This window comes from Vipera berus, assembly GCF_964194415.1.
Source record: "Vipera berus genome assembly, chromosome: 5".
Classification (NCBI taxonomy): Eukaryota; Metazoa; Chordata; class Lepidosauria; order Squamata; family Viperidae; genus Vipera; species Vipera berus.
Window position 1 is genome coordinate 104,284,777 of NC_138207.1, and position 13,097 is coordinate 104,297,873.

The following is a 13,097-nucleotide window of genomic DNA, read 5'->3' on the forward strand; positions in this document are numbered from 1 at the left end:
CAGAAGCTGGGACGAGTAACAGGCGCTCACTCTGTTATGCGGCACTATCTCTCTCTCTCTCTCTCTCTCTCTCTCTCTCTCTCTCTCTCTCTCTCTCTCTCTCTCTCTCTCTCTCTAAATCACAATGAGAAAAACTGCATTATGTTCTACCTTTCTACCCTTCATGTTCCTCTTTGGGATATCACAGGCTGGCTCTTCGGCTTTGAAACGGAGATGAGTACCGGCCCCCAGAGTCGGAAACGACTAGCACGCATGTGTGGGGGAACCTTTACCTTTACCTGTTTGTGTGTGTGTGAGTGTGTATGTATGTGTGTGTGTATATGTGTGTGTGTGTGTGTGTGTGTGTGTGTGTGTGTGTGTGTGTGTGTGTGTGTAAATTTTTTGGCTTGCTAACAAGCCAAAAATATTTACACAAATATGAGCTGCCACTGCTGTGGCTACTGCCTGTAGATGGCCTTGGGCTAGGCTGAAACAGCAAATAAGATTTGTCCCATGTCTGGGGCTAAGCAAGTGTATTCTGAATGCTTAACGAACATTTAACACACACACACACACACACACACACACATATACACACACACACAAACACATACATATATATACATATACATATACATATACACATACATACACACTCCAAAGTACACTGAATCATCTGGGTCATCTCCCAAATTCAATTCCCCCTCCCCTTTCTTAAAAATTACAGAACTTGCATTTCAGCTTAAACAAATGTTGTCCCTGAGGACAACACTGCTCTCTAAAAAGTAAGTGAATACTTATGATTTGAAGAACCCATTGTCAGATGAATGTTGCCTACTTGCTTCATTTTAATGCTAGTCCTGTAGTTCATTTCCTAAACTATGTATTTTAGGCCCGCAATTATACTTAACTCTATGGGAAAGTCGGAATTAAATCTGGCTGGGAAGAGAACTGTGATTGTGCTGGAGAACGAGTTTGCTTTCTTAATATTTCTTCTAACTTTTTTTTTTAAAAAAAATCTCGGAGTTGCTAACTGTCTAGGACGTGGAAGTTTAATAATAAAAGTTTAAGGCTGATTTCTTGAGTGGTCTGGAACAATCTGTTATCTCCTTGGTTGTTGTTTTTTTTCATCACATGCCTTTTACCTGCACGGAGATAATCCTTGCTACTTCTTGAAATGTTGCTTAAAAACTCGTGGTCCGCTGTAAAGGATTTGCTATAAGAATGAAAAATTGTATAATTTATGTATAACCATGTACAACCATGACATTAATGGGAGTCGTAAAGGGAGCTTCCATGTTCCAGTAAGTATTTACCATCTGGATTGAAAATGAAAACAAAAAGAAAAAGAAAAAATGATTGACTTTTAGAAAGCTTAAGAGTAGGATGTTTCTTCTACCCTCTTAATAACCAGTACATCTATTATGGATCGTCTTAGACTTTACAGTCACAATTGGGACTGGAATTTGCATTGACTTGGTTTGTCAGAAGTTGGCTGGGAAGGTTGCAAATGGTGATTATGTGACCCTGGGACACTGCAACCTTGTAAACTCTAGAAAGAGTGTGGAGAAGAGCAACCAAGATGATTAGGGGACTGGAGGCTAAAACAAACGAAGAACGGTTGCAGGAACTGGGCATATGGCTAGTCTAGTGAAGAGAAGAACCAGGGGAGACATGATAGCAGTGTTACAGTATTTCAGGGGCTGCCACAGAGAGGAGGGGGTCAAGCTATTATCCAAAGCTCCCGAAGGCCAGACAAGGAATAACGGATGGAAACTGATCAAGGAGAGATTCAACCTAGAAATAAGGAGGAATTTTCGGGCAGTGAGAACAATCAACCAAGGGAATCAACCAAGGCCTTCAGGAGTTTTGGGAGCTTCATCACTGGAGGCTTTCAAAGATGCGACTGGACTTCCATCTGTCAGAAATGGTGTAGGGTCTCCTGCTAGGGCAGGGGGTTGGACTAGATGATCTACAAGGTCCCTTCCAACTCTGTTGTTCTATTCTGTTCTGTTCTGCTCCGCTTCGCTCCACTCCCCTTCTGTTCTAGTCTAGTCTAGTCTATTCCATTCTCCATTCTATTCTTTATTCCATATTCTATTCTTTATTCCTTATTCTATTCTATTCTATTCTATTCTATTCTATTCTATTCTATTCTATTCTATTCTATTCTATTCTATTCTATTCTATTCTATTCTATTCCATTCCTATTCCTATTCCTATTCCTAATTCTGTTCTATTCTATTCTATTCTATTCTATTCCCGTTCTTCTATTCTATTCTATTCTATTCTATTCTATTCTATTCTATTCTATTCTATTCTATTCTATTCTATTCTATTCTATTCTATTCTATTCTATTCTATTCTATTCTATTCTATTCTATTCTATTCTATTCATACTGTTCCTCAAGGACTCCGGGTTATTACATACGACAGATTCACATAACCCTGGTTGAAGCCATTTTGATTTTATTAATGCAAGCACAGCAAGTCATACATGGAATATCCTGCTTTATCGTACAGCTTTTCCTATGTGGGAATGCAGTTCCCAATAACAAAACACAGATGTTGGAGGAATGTCTCAAACCAAAGGTTAAGGGGGGGGGGGAAATCTGCAGAATTTGAGAATTTGGGTGGGAATCACGCTTTTTCAAGCATGTACTAGAACCAGTTTAGATAACCACTGGAGGGCACGTTCATATCCAAGCTTTATTATTTTTCATCTTAAATATGCCTACACATCATCATGTATTCCAGAACTGTGTTTGTCACATATGAAATTTGAAGCATCCTGTTGTAAATTTCAAATACATCAACAAAGCCAAATGTACAATCCCTTTCATAGGATTTGACACCTCTCAAAGTGCAAAAAAGAAAAAACAAAACATATTCTCCCCACTGGGATCGAAAATCAATACTTCAGGATAGGGAAAAACAGCAGCTCAACCAATAAAATAAGCCATTAATTCTGCCTCCCTTCGTGGGGATCTTGTTCTGTAAATTCATAGTATTTTTGTTTTGATGGGTATAAATCAATTTCATTGTTTCTTTCATTGCTTTCTCCTTGTATCCTGAACCGTTTGAATGTAAGTAGCGAAATGCTTTCGACAAAATATTTTTTGAGTCAGAATGAAGAATGAAATAAGATTTATTTATTGTGCGTATAACGTGTACATATGCACAAATTTCATAGTATTTTAATGGCCCTCCATTGGGAACTCATAAATGTAAACTGGCAAACCATTATTGAATAAATTAAAAAAAAGGTTTCTCCTAATTTAAATTAGAAAGTTGGAGAGTAACAATGAGCTAATGGAATTTCCATGATTTAGACATACGTTTTAGAATGAATATATATTTTAAATAGAACTGGCTAGCTTCATGATTTTTTTCACATTTTGTAGCACGTGGAGACTGTTTTATCTCTTTCTCTGACTTGGCCAAACTGCTTTTCAGCTTTTACCCAATTTTTTTTAAGCCTTTTACTTTGTTGCAGTGGCTTTTTTTTTCCTGACAACAGCTGAACCACAGAGTAGCCAACCACGGTTTAGCTTAGCAAAATCAAGTAAATTAGCTTTCCTGTATGGATAACAGACCCATCTAACCAATTGGATTTTGAAGCCAAAGGGGAGAACATCACATATATCTGCAAACCTTTTTTAACACAGCTGCATTTTCTCCTAGGAAAGGACAAGGCTGCCTTAAAAAGTTATAGTAGCTGCAATACGGTTGGTCCATGACTTACAATCTTGCTTGTCAGAATAAATGTGAGTCCATTGCCAGGTGTCCGAATTTTGACTATGTGACCATGGGGGTGCTGTGTGAAAAAATGTGCAAAAAGGGTCATAAGTCGCTTTTTTCACTGTTGTTGTAAATTCAAATGGTCACTAAATGAATTGTAAGTCAAGGACCATCCGTCTCAACCCATTTTGGCGTTCCAAGCCTTCATTTGCACCAGCTGAGTGTCCACCTCTGTTTATTTATTCCCCCCCCCCCCCCGAAACTAATGCAATTTTAAAACTTGGAAAGCGAGAAGTTAGATTCATGATGATCAGAAGACACATTTGGAACAGAATAAATAAACAGGAGGCAACGAAAGATAGATAGATAGATAGATAGATAGATAGATAGATAGATAGATAGATAGATAGATAGATAGGTAGGTAGGTAGGTAGGTAGGTAGGTAGGTAGGTAGACAGACAGACAGACAGACAGACAGACAGACAGATAGATAGATAGATAGATGATAGATAGATAGATAGATAGATAGATAGATAGATAGATAGACAGACACTTAAAACTTGGTTCTAATGGAAATAGAACATGGCAGATGTTCCAGATAACATTTAAAAAAAATATGTGGTCTCGATTCTGTAACAAGATCCAAGAATTCAGCAAGAGTGAAGAAGGTCACTTACAGCCAGAATACACAGTTTTTCTTTCCTTCTTAAAATTGTCCCAATCTACCAAGCTCTGGGATGGCTTTAACTCTTAATATAGTTACTCTATTGGGTTACACAGATAGAGTTTTCTGTATATGCATTAGACAGTAGCCAAGACTAAGAGAGGATGCTGTCATTTTGTGTTTTACACAGACCAGGATGATGCCCTTTCTATACATTCAGCACCTCTTCTGAGCTTTGACGGTAGATTTGGGCAGAGGTGGGATTCAAATAGGTGAACAACCGGTTCTCTGTGTGGATGCCGCTTTCGGAGGTCCGTTCTGGGCCTGGGCAACAAAAAATTAGCTACCGGTTCCGCCGAACTGGTGCGAACCGGCTGAATCCCACCATTGGATTTCGGGAAATCCAGCAAGCCGATTTTTGTACTTACGGTCAACGGGTTATAACAGTCAACACCCCACCCCCGGTTGCTCAAGACTGTGATTCCTTCAAATTTTATATCCCCGATGAACAAATTCAGATGCAAACGAAAAAAAAACCTGTCTTAATGGGGGGAAACAAACAAACAAAGAAGAAAAAAAATTGGAACGATTCTCCTATTCTCTTTTGTAACAAAAATAAGTTCTGCTGCACCATTATAAACCCAGAGAAAGGTAGACTCTTATTTTGTCTGATATATATCCTCCAGGTTATTTACAAAGCGATAGCTGGTTGTTGTTTTTTTGAGACATCCCTAGTTTTTCAATTTGCTTGTTTCTGACGCAGAATTGTAAAAGAAGGTACGCTAAAGATTTTCAGTACCTTGTAAGGCACTAATTTCTTGATGTAGGAGGGGGCAGCTAGGCTGCTAGTAACGATTAAGGCCAGAGAAAGAAAGGACAGAATCCTTGTGTGTCGTGACGGGGGCACCAATATTCTCTTCCGGTTAATAAAAAAGTCCCTTTATACTGCAACACAACGGGGAAATGCAACAGGGAAGCTTAATCTGGGGTAAATCAGGCTGAGGATGACGCGTTTGAATGCTCCCCGTGAAAACGAAAGTTGGCTTGCATTCCTACCACAAGCTAACTCAAGCTGCAATCTTTGGTCCTTTGGAGAGCATTTCTGGAGTTATAAGGTGTGTTTGTGTGTGTGTGTGTTGGTTTTGATTTCCTTTCCAAAGTAGGGATAAAAGCTTTACAGGCACATCACTCTCCTTCCATGCTCCACCAGCTTCTAAGGTTGGTTGATCAAATATGGGGCAGTCACATCTGAGCTGCAAAAATGGAGTCAGCCACCAGAGGGCAGCAAAGGGTTTGCTGTAACTCGTGGCCGCCCCCTAAGGATCCTTTGCAGGTTTGCAGTCCAGGTCTAAAAGCCAAAGAGAAGAGAGGCAAGCTGAGAGCTGGTCAATGGGGTCTGCTGAGACTCCTTGGACTCTCTCCAAGTCATCCTCAACCCATGGATATATCCAAGAAACTTTCTTGATAAAAAATATAGATATGATTAATAATGTGGGCTGTGGCATTTTTAAACCTCTCAGCCTAGCTTCTAGCATTTTCTACTCCCATCCAAGGTCAGCCAAACATTTCTCTAAGATGGTGTAGATGCCACCAAGGGCTTTCAGGGGCACGGGTGGGGAGGAATCTGTATTTGTTTTAATCTTGAGAAAGGAGAGATTAAAAAATTCCTTTCTCCCTACTTTTGCCCTGCCAGCAGAGCTTCCTCTGAGTTGGATTTTTCTCTTTTTCAAAGAAATTTGCAGTTTCCTTTACTTCAGCGTGGCCTAGCCGCATGTTCATGAAGGCCCTTTGATCCTTCAAAAAGAGTTCCTTGGGGCTGCAGTATCTGCAAGAGGAGCAGGCGGCAAGGAACGTTCCTTTTGCGTACTTACTTTAAGTTGCCTTGTTTTAGCAACCCAAAGTCAACATAAAACCCTGGTATTGGGGGAGAAAGATTTAGCTCAGTCTTCTCATACCATGCTTTTCCACATTGTTCTCTCTCTCTCTCTCTCTCTCTCTCTCTCTCTCTCTCTCTCTCTCTCTCTCTCTCTCTCTCTCTCTCTCTCTCTCTCCCTCTCTCCCTCTCTCCCTCTCTCTCTCTCCAGGAGATACTTGAACAAGCCACCATGTAACATCTGTTTTCTTTAGGGTTAGAGTCTGGGCAAATTTTAATTGACTTTGTTGGCTGTTTCAAGTAGGGCTGTGCAGAACTTTTGAAGACGCTGCTTTGGAACTTCTAAGCCTTTTAAAACAGCCTCCTCTTTGCCCAAATTTCCCACCGCATCGAGAGACTCCTCAAGGTATGGTGAGAAAAGTCAAAGGTAGCGTCCATGATGGTGCGATTGAAACTCTGCCCTTTTGTTATCCGTGTGGCAGGGCTGATATGGCTTCTAACACTCGTCCGTGACCACCATATTGAATTTTCTTTAAACCATACCCTGCAGAGTATATTTTCAGGTGATGCTTTCCACTTCACTGGGGATTGAGGGGGCAGGGGGGGCGGATAATCTATGTAACTCCGTGCACGCATGCATATAGCTTTCCAAGCAACCACAATTCTCGTGGAGGTGGGAAGGGACAATGTAACAATTTTTGGATGGGTAAACAGCTTTGTACATTTCCCAAAGGATTTGTACATCCGTAGTGTTAAGTCGAAAGGCAAAGCACCCAGCACAACACTGGAGATAAAAATAAAAATAAAAATAAGGAAAGTAGAACACAAATACAAAACTCAGGATGATTCTGTAAGAATGACCATATGAAATATATTGCAGCAAAAACAAAAAAACCCCGGCTTATCTATGGCGGCCTTGAAACAAACAAATTTACCCTTTTAAATGCCTCCTTTACAAGATTCAACCCAGAGGGAAAAAAAATGAAAAGTAGAGCTAGAAGGGTGGCAGTAAAGAAGAAGCACATTTAACAAAATATCGGTTCACTTAAACGGGTGTGTAGTTTGACCAAGGGTCCCGTGCTTAAGTTTCGTAGTTAATCAACCTGGGCTAATCCGGAAATCAACTCGGTTGCCTCTTTGGGTGAGTGGTTTCCACGCCATGAACGTGCCAGGCACACGCAAAGACCACGATGCTCTTCACCAGGAAGCGCCAGGCACACACGCAAGATCAAGGGGAACCTTAGAAGTGAGTGTACCGACTCCCTCGGAGATTGTACACGTACAGTGTTGGGTAGAAATTGTCACACATGAAAATAAAGTTCATGATGGCCCTTGGAGAAGACCTCACCATGGATTCTTACTTTCCCGCAGTCCATTTTAACTCTGAGAACAGGGCCCTGCCCTTGATTTGGACTTTTAAAAAAACACCACCACCAAAAACCAAAAACCTTCATTAAGTGCCTTAAAGTTGACTTCAAATACGATCAAGCACATTTTGTTTTCAGTCAGTCATTCATATATATATTTACACAAAACAGACCCCAACCAGCAAGGCCTTCTTCTTTTCACAAACCAAGTCATTCAGGAGTTGTTTTTTTTGTTTTTTGTTTTTTTAAAAAAACAGTGTTTGTAGAGTGTGCTTTAAAATCCAAAGTCCCAGTTCTCAAGCTCGGTTGAGGAGTGTTGTCCTAAAAAGGAAAGGATAACAGGTCACTATTATAAGTTCTTTTACAAGGCAGCAGCCAAAAGAAAAAAGGCTAATACCATCCTGGGTTGGATAAAACAGAGGCATAGAATCAAAATCAAAACCAAGAGCCTTGGTGGAGCAGTGGGCTAATGCCTCCTTAAGTAACACCAGCTGCCTGCAATTAGTGCAGCTTCGAGTCCCACCAGGCTCAAGGTTGACTCAGCCTTCCATCCTTCCGAGGTAGGTAAAATGAGGACCCAGATTTTTTTTATTATTTAATCCCATTTATATCCCGCCCTTCTCTGAAGACTCAGGGCGGCTTACAATCTAAAGCACAAATCAATGTGCTTAGCAATAGCCTTCATTCTATGTATATGCCTGCTTATTAGGGCTTTCGGCCCTCCCCCCAAGTGGCATTATTACAAAGTCAGCTTATTGCCCCCAACAATCTGGGTCCTCAATTTACCTACCTGGGAAGGATGGAAGGCTGAGTCAACCTTGAGCCTGGTGGGACTCGAACCTGCACTAATTGCAGGCAGCTGGTGTTACTTAAGGAGGCATTAGCCCACTGCTCCACCAAGGCTCCAAGATTGTTGGGGGCATTAAGCTGACTTTGTAATAATGCTGCTTGGGGAGGGGGGGCAAAAGCCCTAATAAGCAGGCATATTTATTTATTATTTATTTATTTATTTATTTATTTATTTATTTATTTATTTATTTATTATTTTGACTTCTATACCGCCCTATTCCCATAGGAATCAGGGCGGTTTACAGGGCAATTAAAATCATACAATACAAAAGTTAAAATAAATTTAAAACAAGTAATTAAATTTAAACCCCAAAAATTAAAACTTTAAAACCCAATTAAAAACCCCTCAGTCTAGGCCAGACAGCTCAAAGAGCCAGGTTTTAAGGTCCTGGCGGAACGAACAGAGGTCGGGGGCAGTCCTAAGTTCCGTAGGAAGTTGGTTCCAAAGGGCAGGCGCACCCACAGAGAAGGCCCTCTCTCTGGGAGTCAACCGCCGGCAGTCCTTCACCGGCGGTACCCGATATATAGAATGAAGGCTATTGCTAAGCACATTGATTTGTGCGTTACATTGTAAGCCACCCTGAGTCTTCGGAGAAGGGCGGGATATAAATGGGATTTTTTTTAAAAAAATCGCGTGGGAGAATTAGTATCACTTTATAAAAGCCTTAGTAAGGCCACATCTGGAATACGGCATCCAGTTTTGGTCACCACATTACCAAACAAATAAATAAATAAATTGAGACTTTGGGAGAAGTGCAGAGAAGAGCAACTAAGATGATTAAAGCCCTGAAGAACAGGAATGGGGAATGGCCAGAAAAGAAGGGAGAGGAGGGGACGTGATAGCAGTCTTCTAGTATTTGAGGGGCTGCCCCAAAGAAGAGGGAGTCAACCTATTCTCCAAAGCACCAAAATGGCAAAGACAAGAAACGACGGATGGAAACTCATCAAGGAGAGAAGCAACCTGGAATTAAGGAAAAACTTCCTAACAGTGAGGACAATTAACCAGTGGAACAGCTTGCCACCAGAAGTTGTGGTTGTTTCATTACTGGAGGCCTTTAAGAAGAGCCTGGACCTGACTGAAATGGTCTAGTGTCTCCCTTCCAGCTCTATTCTGACACTGGAGAAATGTATACCCAAGTGAAAACCTAAAAGAGCCCATATGACAATTCAGGTCACTATGCAACACACATACACAACCAAGTCCAGTGTTTGCTGCTCTTTACTCCACTTTTCCCCACTTCTGCTACACCTCCTCCTCCTCCTCCTCCTGCTCCTCCAACTCCTCCTCGTGCATTAGGCAGCTGCAGGCTGGTTTGTTGCCACAGGTGACTATCCACACCCTTCCTGCTTTCCCAGCACAACCAACATCCAGCTCCTTTCTCTCCTCAGAACAACAGTTGCTGTGCTGTCTAGGGAGGGACCATAAAGAAACCGAGTAACAGCAGTATAGGCACTGGCCATTTTGTAGGCATCTTGGTCATCTCACATCATCGAACGCGTTGTTATTTTAATGCGGGGCAGAAACCAGACTACCTTGATGTGAAATCTCAGCTTCCCTCGACTTCCCACTTAAGTTGACTCTGAGACCCTCCAAAATCTGGCTGATGAATTAACAGGATGACAGAGTTGGAAGGGATTTTGGAGGTCTTCTAGTCCAAGTCGTAGACCCTACACCATTCTGACAAAGGGCTTTTCAATCTTTTCTGGCATTGTCTGGCACTGAACCTTGCTTTGATCATGGGGAGGAGGGCAAGCAGTCCTCAGGGCATCCCTACCCCTTCCTTGGTTATTGGTCCAGTAGTCATATTCCTGTTAGGAACACTTTCGCTTGTGTCCCACTGCAGTCTGTTTCTCTACCGTGAAATCAAGATCTTGTTCCGCTTGGAACATGCTAAGATGAGAAAAAGATTTCACCAAACTGAGTATCTGTCACAGAGAATAGAATAGAGTAGAGTAGAGTAGAGTAGAATAATGAATAGAATAGAATAGAAATAGAGTAGACTAGAGTAGAGTAGAGTAGAGTAGAATAATGATGAATAGAATACTATAGAATAATGATAAATAGAATAATAATAGAATAGAATAATGATAGAATAGAATAGAGTAATGATAGAATAGAGTAATGATAATAGAATAGAATAGAATAGAATAGAATAGAATAGAATAGAATAGAATAGAATAATGATAAATAAAATAGAATAGAATAATGATTAGAATAGAATAGAATAGAATAGAATAGAATAGAATAGAATAGAGTAGAGTAGAGTAGAGTAGAATAATGATAAATAAAATAGAATAGAATAATGATTAGAATAGAATAGAATAGAATAGAATAGAATAATAGAGTAGAATAATGATAAATAAAATAGAATAGAATAATGATTAGAATAGAATAGAATAGAATAGAATAGAATAGAATAGAATAGAATAGAATAGAATAGAATAGAATAGAATAGAATAGAATAGAATAGAATAATAGAATGTTGTTCTGTTGTTAGTTGTGAAGTCATGTCCAACCCATCGCGACCCCACGGACAATGTTCCTCCTGGCCTTCCTGTCGTCTACCACCTTCTGCAGTCCCTTTAAGCTCACGCCTACTGCTTCAGTGACTCCATCCAGCCACCTCGTTCTCTGTCGTCCCTTTCTTCTCTTGCCCTCAATCTGATTGAAAAATTGGAGAATAGAATAGAATAAGAATAAGAATAAAATTGGAATGGAAGGGAAGGGAAGGGAAGGGAGAAGAGAATAACAGAGTTGGAAGGCACCTTGGAGGTCCTCTAGTTCAACTGTCAATGCTGCTAACATCGGATGTTCTTGCTTTGACAACAGATGGAAATGTAGCCATCTTTTCTCTTTCGCTTTTAGAGTTAGATGATGCTGAGAGGGGGGGGGTGTGTGTGGATGAGAGACCAGTTAGTCATAACAATAACTCAGCCATGGGAATCCAAGGTTATTGAGCCCAGAGCTGATAAAGATTGGGTGGGCTGCAGAGCTGGGGAGAAAGCCCGTGCTTCAGGCTAATTGGGAATGTGATTTATGACTGTTAATTGGAGGAGGGAATTGTGCTTTGCTGCTTTGTGCCGGGGGTGATGGGTGGTGGAATTTAGTTTCTGGTTTCAGCTATGTAGTATCAATACTTTGTTTCTCAAATAAAAGATTATTTAAGGTAAACAATGCCTCAAAGTTCTTTTAAGAGTTTCATCTGTCAGAACCATGCTCAGGCAGGAAACTCTATACCATTTCTGACAAATGGTTGTCCAGTTTCTTCTTAAAAACTTCCAGTGTTGGAGCATTCACAGCTTCTGGAGGCAGGTTGTTCCACTGGTTAATTGTTCCAACTGTCAGGAAGTTTCTCCTTAGTTCTAGGTTGCTTCTCTCCTTGATTAGTTTCCATCCGTTGTTTTTTGTCCTGCCTTCTGGTGCTTTGGAGAATAGCTGGACCCCCTCTTCTTTGGGGCAACCCCTGAGATTTATTTATTTTTATTTTTATTTTTATTCCATTTATATCCCGCCCTTCTCCGAAGACTCAGGGCGGCTTACAAGCTTAGCAGATATTGGAATACTGCTATCGTGTCAGCCTTAACCCTTGCAACTGTTCTTCATGTGTTTTAGTCCCCAGTCCTCTGACCATGAAATTCGTGCTTTCCTTGTTCCTTGCTCAAGGAACACTGAAATTGTCCGTGCATTCTGATTACTGAAGATGATTTGCCAGCCAGCCAGCCCTCAAAACATATGCTGAAAATTGTCTACAGGCAAAACTTTTGTCTGTTGCTGTTGTTCCCCTTCTGCGAAAAATGCCCTAAAAGCAGGCCAAATCCACAGGGTCTGTTTGTGCTTTAAACAGAATTAAATCCATTTAGTACAAAGCAGACCTCTAATCCCTGAATAATTGAGAACTTCTTCCATTGGTTTGGCCCTACATTGGGAAAAGATGAAGATGGGTTTTCTGTACTACATCCTGAGAGGGTAAAATGAAAATAATGCTTCTTTGAGTCCCAAGTTAAAATCCACATGCCCAAATATTAACCCTTTATAAGTACCGTATATACTTGAGTATAACTCCAGTGGTCATTCACACTTACCACAGACCCTGGGGATGTTGCGCTGTCCTCCCCTGCCCGTCTTCCCCTGCAGCACTTAGGCCTGCTCCCCAGGACTCCTGGAAGCAGCTGCGAACAATTCCTTGCTAAAATGGCGGCTACTTTCAGAGCCTTCTCCGCTAATCAGCTGTCTGCCCATCAGCTGTCCATAGGGATGCTGCAAAGCTCTCCTTCTCTAGGCCTTGGACTCCCTCCTGGCTGAAGAGTAGATGAACCAAGCCAGCAAGGAGACAAAATGTTTCTGCAGCTGTTTTTCCTCTGAAGGTTTTTTTTTGTTTTTTTTTTTAAGTAATCTCCGACGGTTATGCCAGAAAATGGAGGACGCTGGGTCTTTGCAAGCTTTAGCTGTCGCCTGGCTGCCTGAAGGCCGCCCTTTTCAGGCAGTCTGACAGACAGCTAAAACTTGCAAAGACCCAGCGTCCTCCATTTTCTGGCACAACTTTTAGGGATTTATTATTATTATTCCTACTACTACTATTATTACTGCTACTACTACTTCAGGAGTAAAAAGTTGCAGAAAAAA

General features: G+C 41.0%; 1 protein-coding gene across 1 annotated transcript in view; it reads right to left on the reverse strand.

Annotated features, from left to right (window-relative positions):
* Positions 1-3,377: 3,377 nt before the first annotated feature.
* The window catches only part of RASGEF1A (RasGEF domain family member 1A), a 58,908-nt gene continuing 49,188 nt past the window's right edge, over positions 3,378-13,097 (reverse strand). Inside the window, exon 13 of the mRNA XM_081329741.1 lies at positions 3,378-7,945. Within this exon, the coding sequence (XP_081185867.1) occupies positions 7,921-7,945 (25 nt within the window). The 3' untranslated portion in view covers positions 3,378-7,920. The remainder of the gene's footprint in view (positions 7,946-13,097) is intronic.